The 12,620-nt window shown below is 40.3% G+C and overlaps 1 protein-coding gene across 1 annotated transcript; it reads left to right on the plus strand.

The window, feature by feature from the left end:
* The first annotated feature begins 4,780 nt into the window (after positions 1-4,780).
* LOC139124500 (uncharacterized) lies at positions 4,781-8,382 on the plus strand. Its single transcript, XM_070690637.1, has 5 exons — positions 4,781-4,918; positions 5,649-5,750; positions 6,022-6,108; positions 7,009-7,079; positions 7,308-8,382. Exons 2-5 carry the CDS (start codon positions 5,658-5,660, stop codon positions 7,453-7,455), a joined length of 399 nt encoding a protein of 132 aa, XP_070546738.1. The 5' UTR covers positions 4,781-4,918; positions 5,649-5,657; the 3' UTR covers positions 7,456-8,382.
* Positions 8,383-12,620: the final 4,238 nt, after the last annotated feature.

Here is a 12,620-nt window from a genome sequence, read left to right on the forward strand (position 1 = left end):
CCATACATTAAAAATCCTAACAAAATGGCCATATGGCAGCCATATTGGATCGTATCACAAAATAAATTGACATGCATATGTATGACATAAGGACTAAATTTGAATGAAATCACTCCAGGCGTCTCTGAAGTATCTGCGTGAACGGACGCACACACGCACGGACACAACGAAACCTCTAAGTCCCCCGAATGGTGTCTGTGGGGACTAATTAAACACAGTTTTATCTTAACCAAGGAAAGAACATTTAATGACAAACATAATAAATAAAGCAATGAGATGTTCATTAAAATTGAAGATTTTATAAGGGCATGACATGCCTGATGTAAAATTAGAATTATATGAAGGAGGACGGAGTGAGATATAACAGGTGTCTAGCCATTCTATCTTAAATTGCCAACTTTTAAAGATAGCCATGATTGAGATCAGCAGGTGGTCATTGATTGTGATGTGCACTTTGACCGCTGAGGATGTCAAAACATGGCTTAATAAACATAGAAACTAAAAGGCGTGGTACTCCTGTCATTCAATGGTAACAGTACAAGTTCCTTGACTGTTCTGGAATCATGTAAATTCAAGGTAAATACCTAGACCCCACTCAGCAGTGGTATTACGTAAGTGGCATCTCCCTTGTCTTATATCGGTGCTCGCCATTACTCGTTGGCCATGAGTCAGTTGAGATTGGAAATTAAATCCACGTGTGAGATAAATAAGTAACTACGAGACATGTTGTAAGTTTCTCTGCTACTTTTAATCTACCCTTTATTTGTTAAGAAAGTACATAACATGTTTATAAAATGGGAAAGAGTCCAACCCCTCACCTCTTGTATAGCTGGGCGGATACAAGTGACAAACTACGTATACTAATGTCGATGTACTTTAAACCGTTTGGGTTTGCATTTCCAAGATACGTTGATTTCTGTAAGAATAAAACAGTAATCTGTACAGATTAGTGGCATGGCTGCTAGAGTGAGATATAACAGTACAACAGGGTGGGTGGGTGGGACCTGTTATATCTCACTCCGTCCTCCTTCATATAATTCTGATTTTATATCAGGCATTTCATGCCTTTATAAAATCTTCAATTATATTTCAGAAGGACTTCGTGAGATATAACAGGTGTCGTTTAAAGCCCAAGTGCAGCCTTGCCGAATGTACTACTGGTACTCTCAGTTTGTTAAAATTAAATCCAGTACACTAAGTGTGACTGAAAATGCTTCTTTGGAGTCTGTGTGAACCAAACATCAATCGGAATTATGTATACCAAATTGCATGTTGTTTCTATGAGGCTTTAGAACTATATAGTGGGGCCTGCATGGTGGATTGAGCTGGACACATAATCAAACAAGTCATCATCAATGACACAATCACCACTTGTTATTTTGACCTCAAGTCCCCAATGATGACATAGTCATGTTCATTAATTCCGATTCAGATGGGGCTTAATAGCTGAGTAGCTTAATACCTGGGCAGTACAGTTATGCTTCAACTGTGGAATTGATCAAGTGATGACAGTATTGATGGCAAATAGCAATAGCAATGGCAGTGACAGCCAAACAAAAATAAATACCTCAGCGGAATTAGGTGGTTCAATGTACCACCTGCAACCATGTATGAAAGTGAAACAAATCCATGTGCATATGTAAAACATACATCAATGTCCTTGTACCAACTTTGAATGATATTGGTTGAAATATGTCTGAGTTGCTGCTCCAGACATGAAAAAATTGCAACAAAATGGCCACCATGTGGCGTTATAGGATCATATCACGAAAGAAACTGATGTGTGCATGTATGACATAAATCAATGTCCTTATACCAGCTTTGAATGATATTGGTCAAAATATGTCTGAGTTACAGCTCCACATATGAAAAAATAAAATAAATAAAAATAACAAAATGGCTTACGTGTGCATGTATGACATAGGTCAATGTTCTTGTACCACTTTGAATGCCATTGGTTGAAATATGTCCCAGTTATGGCTCCAGCCATGAAATACTCCTAACAAAATGGCTGCCATGCAGCCATATTCGATAGTATCACAAAAGAAATTGATGTACATATGCATATATGTTCTTGTACCGGCTTTGAAAGACATCGGTTAACACATTTCTGAGAAATGCTTGGTTTTTATAGCTGTCTTATGTATTTTAATCTATCTAAGAGTAAATGTGTAAGACTTTAGATCTTACCCTTGTACCTTTTTCAAAATTGTCTTTATGACAATGGCAATGATAAAACAGGCACTTGCTCCAACGGTGATTACCACAACCATACCAAGATATGAAACAGAATTATCTTCCTTCGGACTCGCACTGTGTCTGTCTACAAAGTTGTCGCCCGGGTTGAATATAAATTAAAATGGACGTTACAAATAATAAATAAGATCCAATGCATTTATCCTTAAAATGTGGGAATATCGGCACTGGTTGTAAGTACTGATGAATGTTAATAATGAGAAAATGTCACGACATGTCTTATTGCAACCTCTGCGGTGTTCGGTGTGACTGAATCTAAAGATTCTTATCTCACAGTGTGAACAGGTCATTATATGCACATCATTAATTTTAAGCAAATGGTACCGATATCCGTTCAATTATTGACAAATGTCTCACGTATTTATCATTCCCATAATAGATTAGCCAACAGCTGCAGCTATTTTGAGATTCGTAGTGGTACTTGATTTAATAAGTACTAAACCGATGTCACCATCTGGCACGTAAATATAGACAATTATTACATATGTACCACAGATTACCAATCTGTTGGCAGCGAAATAAAGTTGGTATTTTCACAGACAGAGATAATAATTTTTGCATTTCTAAAAATCTGAAACTTTTCTCAGTATTCTAGCTTTTGATTGAGCTAAATATCACTGCTTTTAAAAGTATTTCACGTTTTTTATCAACTGCAAAGTATTTCGAAAACAGGTCACAAGCCATCAAATAATGTTTACATAGAAAACCATAGTTGAGAAATTATTTCACGCTAAATTATGCAAATTAGTTATTATCCCGTACTACTTCTATTGGTAATTATTGTCACCGGCTAGCGACTCCAGAACAACAATAAATATTGAAGCGGATTGTATATCTGTGGAAGAAAATAATTATTCGATTGGTAGAACTGTATTTATTTCGAATATTTGGAATCAGAATTTTATTATCGAAGTGAAACTAATATTTCGCCAAGGACGGAACAAAAACCTGTGACTACGATGGAAGCTTGACCGGTGAAGGCTACGACAAGCCGCTGACATCTGCAACATTTGCTGCGGTTTCGACCGAAGATCGACGTCAAAGCTCTTGTTAGGTTGCAAAACATAAACGGAAACACCTTATGAAAACGCATCCCGAAGTTGGTTGTTTTCAAGGACTGCCTTCGGACAATAACAACGGATAGACTCGAGAGTTTCCAGCAATCGAGCTTGACCCGAGACCGTGACGTAAATCTCGCCAGATATTACGTCAGCGCACGGAAACATAGCGAGGTAGAGTATGAGCTAGATTAGGTATCCAGTTACCACGAATCACTCGCCTACGAAGATCAACAACGGCAAACGAGTAATATTGAGTGGGATTAATGACAAGTTCAACCCGTGACCACGGTCCGTGATAGAAGGACCTGATAGAGGCACCGTGCCGTGATCGAGCACATCAACAAGCGATAGTACTATACCCGTGTCGGCCATGGCAAAGACAAATGTGACAGAGTGGCTCCTCGGATAACGCGGCTATCAGTACTTCGTAATCCTTGCAATGGTGTAGCCAGCAAGTTCAAAACCAGTTACCCGGGCTATTTTCAAATCACCGGAGGAATCTTCAACTTCACATTCAACATCGCGGCCTCAGAAAACAACTCTTAACAGCGTCTTTCTTCGCCAGATGTCCGTGCTCCACCGTGTTTCATTCACCGTAGATCTGACAGCCGTACTCGGTCTCTGATTTGTCTAATTCCGCGTACAATTTTGAAGTTTCCGTCATTCTAACTTTTATTACAGTTGATCTTGTTACTCTAAATACCAATTTCGTTCACATGTATTAACAATATTTAAGATTTCTGTACGTACTGAAACGTCTTTGTGTTGTGTCTGTTTTTGTCGTTTTAGTCGAGATGGAAATACAGTGATGTAGTGAACTCGGTACGTTGCATCAAATATTCGCATATGAATAGTATATAGAGTTTTTCTTAGCCAATCAGTGAGCTCACAGCTGATGAAAAGTTCATTGACATCATATCGATGCGCACTACATAGAATCTATATGCAATTAGGCCGCTGTTAGCTGTTTTTTTTTGTTTGTTTGTTTGTTTTTTTGTTTGTTTTTTGACGGCGATTGCCAAAATTGGGGAACAGATGTAATAATAACAGAACCCTATGGCCTATGAGAGCACTCTGTGGTGTTCCGAAGTGATGGGATTTTGTCATATTCAGCGTTGGAAACTACCACCCGTCCTCCCGTCCGAGACGGGTAACTTTTCAGTTGGACGGGAGGAAAATTGTATACTTCCACGTCCGTGTGTCGGGCTCTCGATAGTAGCCCATACGGCATACCCAGTAATCTCATCGATCAGCTGCTTCTAGATGTTGTGTAAAATAAACGAAATGTAGTATACCAATACGTCCGACTTCGACGCGCTTATGCTGCTGAAACTGTGCAACTGTGTGACACCAGTAGTACATGAGACGGTATAGCACCGTTGGGTAAGTTAGGGGGTCTTTTTTGGGGGAAAGATATAGAACACTTGGGTAAGTTAGGGGGTTTTTTTTTCCTTTCCATCACCTTGGCGACGTACTTCATTTCACATGCTAGGGGCCCTCATTTGTAATAGTATATAAACGGAGTACCTTCAGGGCCGTGGCATTCGGCTGTGTTGAAGAGTCTCAGTTGGCTGCCGCGTAATTTGCCCGGGCATACCACTGTAAGTATTTATCGATCTATACGAGTACGAGTGTGATGGTAGATCAGTCTGAGCATGCGTGAGGCTTACAACATTACGTCATTGCCTTAGGCTTTATGCAAATTTCTATACAAGTCCAGCACGCGCGCGGCCAGATTTGACAGATTTTATCGTTCACTGGCAGAGTTCCAAAATCTAGGTAATTTGTATCAAAGAGTGTTTCCTTTTAGGGTTAACTTAGACAAAGAGTGTTTTCGATTAGGGTTGATTTTTGGCAAAAACATGGACATGATCCGCCCAAAGTTTATAAATAGAGGTCAAATTATGAACTCTGGGTGCACTCAAGACCTTTGACACGGAGGTTAACCCAGCCCCTTTTAAGGTAAAAAGTAGCTTGTGTCTTTGTTAGCTTAGCTTCATTAGAATAGAATAAGTCAAAATGTTCATCGTAAAGACGTGCTTCGTGTACATATTAATTTGCTGATCGCAGAAATCATTAGGTTTTCCAGTATGTTCCGTTCCGTACGCAGACAGCGAACACAAGGAGTGAATGAACAGGTGCACTGGTATATTCGCTTGTAGTTGATTTTTGTGTATGTGTGTGTGTGTGTCGCGCGGGGGTTGTCTGATGCATTGAAGTGACATTGTTTTATGCTCATAATGCTGCCTGCATGTGATGAAATCGACGTAAACTCCTTTCTTTCGAGGAAAGTCTGTCTTATTTTTTTTTTATTTAATTTCATTGGTACAGAATCTAACCATGGACGCTGAGGCCGAGTGGGATGACCTATCGCTGACAAATTCCCAATTGGACACAGTATTTGCGTTGGCGGACCAACACTATGAAAATGCTGTAAGTATTAATTTGTTTATTTATTTTTCTATTTATGTAATCTATTTTCTTTTTAATTTTTTGTGGTGATTTCTTTTCAGGGATCGGGTTCCATACTGTTGTGTTAGAAGTGACAAATCCGTGCTGCATGTGCATGTAATCAAATTGACATAATTTAATTTCACGTCCGTTCCCCCCCTACATATTTGATGTAAACTTTTTTTTTAAATTGAGAAGGGATTCCTTTGAAGGAAAACATTTCATGTAATTTTTTCATTTTTCATTTCTACAGAACGAGTCGTCTCTGTCGGAGTCCCACCAATCCGTTCAACAACCAGTACTGGCAGTATTGGGATCGCCGAACAATCATGATCATGATGTAAGTAAATTTACAAATACATTTATTGTGTTGTCTGATTACCCCTACCCCTATACGGAAACGTTTTCCTCGCTGTACAGAGAACCAAAGGCAAAATAGTTGAAATTGGACAGAATTTTCATTTCAAATTCGATGCCGCCGTGCCGTGCGTGATCAAAATCAGTGCATGTAAACAAACACTGCGTAACGGTGTATACCGTGCGTGCATTGCACTCTGTCCTGTGTTGTCTGATTACCCCTACCCCTACACGGAAACGTTTTCCTCGCTGTAAAAAAAAGAACCAAAGGCAAAATAGTTGAAATTGGATAGAATTTTCATTTCAAATTCGATGCCGCCGTGCCGTGCGTGATCAAAATCAGTGCATGTAAACAATGCGTGACGGTGTATACGGTGCGTGCATTGCACTCTGTCGATCTTGTCATCAGCCATATTGCCATTGACCCGTCGTCACTCGATGCGTGATCAGTCGACTGGGTTGAGGTCAACGATCTTTTGCAATACTGTATTAGCCAATGGTTGTGTGGTCGTAAACTACGCATACACATTTTAACAGATCAATAAATTTTATCGATCGGTCTTTGAAATCTCTTCAGACGTGTTTCATTGGAAATCGTCGTTATGCACTGAACAGGGCTCTCGCTTGCACGGATATATGTACACAGTGCACGTTTGTTTATGGTTTCATCATGCGTTGACCTCTGCAGACCGTACATATAACTCAAGTTGGGGTTCAATCCAACTGTTTTGAGTAAACAAAATATGTTTTGTTCTGATTGCTCTTTGTATTATTTTGTGTGTATGTGTTTCTAAAGAGGAAAAGTATAGGAGGAGAAAAAAAAATATTTTTTTTTAAAGCTTTGTATATCATACTGAGTGTGATTACATTTATTCTATTCTAGGACCTCAGTAAATGCATGATATATGATGATGATGAGGAGGAGGAGGATGGTGGTGGTCTCAATCAATTTCCGTAAGTTAAAATTTTATTTTCATTCATTCATTCATTAAAAGAAATAGGGAAAATCAGCAATTGCATTCCTTGACAACTCTACAATATATATTTAATGATGAAAAAGTAATAATAGAAAAAGAAATAGGGAAAACAAAACAAAACAGTAATGTTAGAAAATCAGTATTCATGATTGCTGTGCCTTTTCTGCAAAAGTAATATTTTTTTCTGATTATTTTTTTTTTACAGACGAATTCCGCATAAACCGAGAAAGCAGTACATCAAACTCAGAAGAAATCTTGTCATGGTCAAGAAAACATGGGATTTTCCATGGGGAGAAGAAACCAACATCAGCGAAGAAAACGGTACTGTGGGTCAACATCAACATCAACATTAACTGGTAGTAGTAGTAGTAGTTGTAATTCTCATAGCAGTTGTAATAGTAGCAGTAGTTATAATTCTCATAGCAGTGACAGTCATAGTTCCCATGATAGTGATAGTGATAGTACTGATAGTCATTATAGTGATAGTTCTAGTTGTCAAAGCGAAGATATTTATAGTTGTTATAGTGATCATAGTCAAATCACAGAAAGCGAGGATAATATTGCCACACAGGATTTCAATGTAAAGTTAAAAGACCTCCTACACTCCTACATTCCTCATTCCCCCTCAAATATTCAAGATACTCAGCGTTCATCCAATTCTTCTGTCCCCATGAATACCCAAGAATTTAATACCAAATGGCAGGCCCTCCTCTCAAATAATCATCAGCCTTCCACACAAAGTTCTTCCCCCTCATCACATCCAACACGTCAGATTGGCGGGGGGTCAACTGATGACCTGTCGTCAGAAGATTCGCCATCAGATGAAGACAGCCGCGCAAAGTATTACAGCATCATACGTGTCCATGAACGACAAGTGAAGAAATTCAATGCTACAGCTCATGACTACGAGATACAACAAGATGTCTTTGAGAGTATTATTAGCCGACTCACCCATGGCATCTCTCCCAGGGACAGAGTACGCATTACACTTGAAAGTCCGTCCCTTCCCTATCAAATCTGGTTACCTTTTTCCCCTGTTCAAGAACTGACTGTGGACAGAGTGTTGGGCGAAATTGAACGTGTACTGCAGTCCTATGAAGAATTCACCCTAGATGAGAATGTTTCTATCAACTTCATTCATGTGCACATGCCTGTTGGGACGGGAAAGAAGTGGGGATGGAGACCTGTCAACATAGCCCGTCGCCTCCGACTGATGAGAAGTATCATTCGCATCACTAACACCGATGAATTATGCTGTGCACGAGCTATAGTGACAGCAACAGCCCCACATCAACCGTAACAGTGATCCAGGGTGGGACAATGTGCGAACGGGACGACCAGAGCAGAAAAGACGAGCATCCGAACTCATTGCCAAAGCAGGTATTTCATCAGGGCCATGTGGACATGAAGAACTTGACAAATTACAAGCTGTCCTTCCATTCCATCGAATCCATGTTATTTCAGATGAGACATCAGGTTCACTTGCTTATCAGGGAAAGGCACCGCTGAACACAATATTTACCTGTACCATCATAACAATCACTATGATGTCATCACATCAATGCCTGCATTTCTACAGAGAAACTATTACTGTCAGCACTGTCACAAAGGGTACCAAAAAAGCATGATCACATCTGTGAAGTTTTCTGCAAGTGTTGCCATGTTCCATCGGTATGTCCAGCAACAGATAATCAGGTCTACTGCAAAGATTGTCATCGCTACTTTCGAGGTCAAGAATGCTTCAACAACCATAAAACACCGGGTCCCCTTGCTCAATATGCAACATGTCAAGTCATTCGTCGCTGCAAGTTGTGTGGTGTAACCATCAATTGGGAAAACAGAAAGAAAGATAATGACCACAATTGCGGTGAAAAATACTGCAGAGTATGTAGACGGTACCAAGACAGTGACCATTTATGCTACATCCAGCCCATCCACATGAAAAAGAAGAAGAAGAAGTCCACCAGAGATAGTATTCATGACGATGATGTTGACTTATTCGACTTTGAAGCTGAAGAAGGAGACGAAGAGGGCAGTGAACAAGAGATGAAGTACTATTTCTTTGACTTTGAATGTACCCAAGATGAGGGCGTCCATGTACCCAACTTGTGCATTGTCCAGTCCGAGTCATGTTCAGAGCAGGTGTTCTATGGTCCCAACACCAAGCAAGAGTTTTGCGATTGGGCCCTCACAGAAGAAAACGCCGTCAGTACTTTCATCGCACACAATCTGCAAGGTTATGACGGACAATTCATACTGCAATACTGCCATGAAAACAACGTTCAACCTGAAGTCATCATCAATGGAACCAAAATCATGCGCATCTTCATCCCCAGCTTAAACATCAAGTTCATTGACTCTTATAATTTCCTACCTGTGGCTTTGGCTCAACTTCCTGACATGTTTGAGCTGAATGAACTGCACAAAGGCTACTTCCCCCATTTCTTCAATACAGCAGAGAATCAAGATTACGTCAGTCCTCTCCCAGATTCCAGATACTACGGCCCCGATGGCATGAAACAGCATGCGAGAGAGAAATTCCTAAAGTGGTATGAAGACGAAAGATTGAAAAACCGCCCTTTCAACCTGAGACAAGAGCTTGAAGACTACTGCAGAAGTGATGTAGACATCCTGAGGAGGAGTTGTTTGAAATTTCAAGACATGTTCAAACAACAGAATGGTGTGGATCCGTTCAGAGATTGTGTGACCATCGCATCAGCCTGCAATGTCGTTTTACGCAAGAATTTTCTCAAGAAAGATACCATCGGGGTCATTCCAGACCATGGGTACATCCATCGAAGAAATCAATCTGTCATTGCATTGCAGTGGTTAGAATGGATTACATTCAAGAATGATGTCAACATCCAACACGTCCAGAATGGAGGTGAGAAGAAAATTGGCCGCTATTGGGTAGATGGCTATGACGAAGAAAGCAACACAGTATATGAGATGCACGGTTGCTACTACCATGGCTGTCCTCGATGCTATGAAGACCATGACATTGTCAACACTAAAGTCGAGAAGACGATGACAGACCTTTACCAAAGTACCCAAGATAAGATGCGATTTTTACGTTGCCATGCTTTAGAGTGATCGAAAAGTGGGAGTGTGACTTCAAGAAAGAAATTCATGAAAACCAAGAACTGCAAGAATTCGTCAAGTCACTTGACCTACAGGAGCCCCTTCATCCACGAGATGCATTCTTTGGTGGTAGAACCAATGCCACTACACTATACCACGAATGTGTTGATGATGAAGAAATTCACTACGTGGATTTCACAAGCCTCTACCCTACGTCAACAAGTACTGTAAGTACCCTATCAAACATCCGAAAGTCCGCACCAAGAACATTGTACTCCCTGTTCAATCATACTTTGGTCTGGCGAAATGTCGAGTTCTGCCTCCTTGAAAACTCTACTTTCTGTTCTCCCCCTCCGAGTGGAAAAGAAGCTGATGTTTCCCCTTTGCAGAAGTTGTGCAGACACCAAACAACAGTCACCATGTGAGCATAATGACGAACAGCGGTCCTTTGTGGGAACTTGGACAACACCTGAATTAGCCAAAGCTGTCGAGAAGGGGTACAAGATTGTCAAAGTGTTTGAGGTATGGCACTACAGAGAAAGAGAAGTGTATAACAGAGAATCACACACAGGTGGGCTGTTTACTGATTACATCAACACTTTCTTAAAGTTGAAACAAGAGAGTAGTGGTTGGCCTTCATGGTGTCAGACAGAAGATGACCAAGATCGGTACATCCGTGAGTACTATGACAGAGAGGGAATCCTTCTTGACAAGACGAAGATTCACCGAAATCCAGGCTAACGAGCGTTGGCAAAACTAATGATGAATTCTATGTGGGGCAAGTTTGCACAACGCAACAACTTTCCACAGCTGCAGTACATCAAAGAACCTGCAGAACTCTTCCGTCTGCTTTCAAGAGAACAACACATTGTCAACAACTTGTCTTTCATCAATGACGAGATTGTTGCTGTTCAACATACACTTCGGAATGCATTAGTCGAGGGGGCTGTCAGCACCAATATTGTCATTGCTGCATTCACCACTGCCTATGCTCGTCTGAAATTGCACGATCTCCTTGAAGCCATTGGTGAACGGGTCTTGTACTATGACATTGATTTAGTCATCTTTGTCAGCAAACAAGACCAGTACGAACCACCTCTTGGTAATTACTCGGGTGATCTCACCAATGAGCTGGATCCTCCCAGAAATTTCATAAGCAAGTTCGTGTCAGGGGGAGCTAAAAACTAGGCCTTCTGTCTAGCACAGCCCGACAGGAACGGTAACACCACTCTTTGTAAAGTCAGGGGAATCACCTTAAATTACCGCAACAGCTTAGACGTCAACTTTGATGCCATCACTCGTCTTGTCACCACCTGTCCAACATCAACCATCACCGTGAATGACCCCGTCAAAATCCGACGTGTTGGATGTAATGTAGTATCCAAAAGCGAAAGTAAAAAGTATGCCCTAGTTTATGATAAAAGAGCTCTGATTGGAAATTACAAAACTCTTCCCTACGGTTATTAAACTGTACATTGTATTTGAACCCCCCTCCAAGAAATATCAATTAATGAATGTCACTAAATATTTGGCAAATGTTTTCTAGTATTTCACAACGTTGTGTTATCAAAGTAGTTTTGAATGCTTTGTTAGAAAAAAAAAAGTATTGTATTTTGCAATTCAAGAGGTTTTAAAGATCTCATTTAAAGATAATTTAAGAATTGTAAATGTTTATACTTAGGCATGAACTCATTGTATTTTAGTATTGCATTTCAAGTTGTTTTAGGAGGATAATGTAAAGAATTTTAGTGAAGCTGTTTTCACAATTCTCGCGTGTTTCAACAATCTATTGTATAAATCCTATTCAAAAAAAAAAAACGTCAAACTTGATCTTGTATACAGGTAGTTTGGCAATTTAAAGAAAAAAGAAATCTGATCAATATTATGGTAGATGTATTCTGATCATTCTGTATATTAGAGTTTTATCATATACCCATGCCCATATTGCTACATCCTAGTGACGTTCAACGTAAAATATCAGCCGTGATATTTCACGGTAAACGTCGAGATATGCACGATGAACGTCATCAGTTTTAGAGTTTTCCCGAATTACATTAGCAGTTTGTTGGTAAACAACGTAAACAACAAAATGGCTGCCGCTCCCCGCCTGCGAAGCGATGTCGCCGATGTAAAAACTTGAAGGGCTTCGAGGAACACGGGTATTTCTGGTTGCAAAATACGGAAATATCACGTTGAGTCTTGAAATGTTTTCCCATGGTATTTTTTTGGTCAAGTTCTAGCAAACATTCTGCCGTTCGCACGGCGCCGGCACTGTGCACAGTCTCGACCGAACAGGTAGTGAGCGCGTGGCGTGACAGCGATGTTGCGCGCGCGACGACTGTTGACATGGCAACTCTAAAGGTAAACTAACAAAATGGCGTCCCCTCTCCTCGCGAGCTCCGTGCCGTACGACGATCGAAATCAGGATAGATTTAAA

This window comes from Ptychodera flava, assembly GCF_041260155.1.
Source record: "Ptychodera flava strain L36383 chromosome 23 unlocalized genomic scaffold, AS_Pfla_20210202 Scaffold_24__1_contigs__length_23054250_pilon, whole genome shotgun sequence".
Classification (NCBI taxonomy): Eukaryota; Metazoa; Hemichordata; class Enteropneusta; family Ptychoderidae; genus Ptychodera; species Ptychodera flava.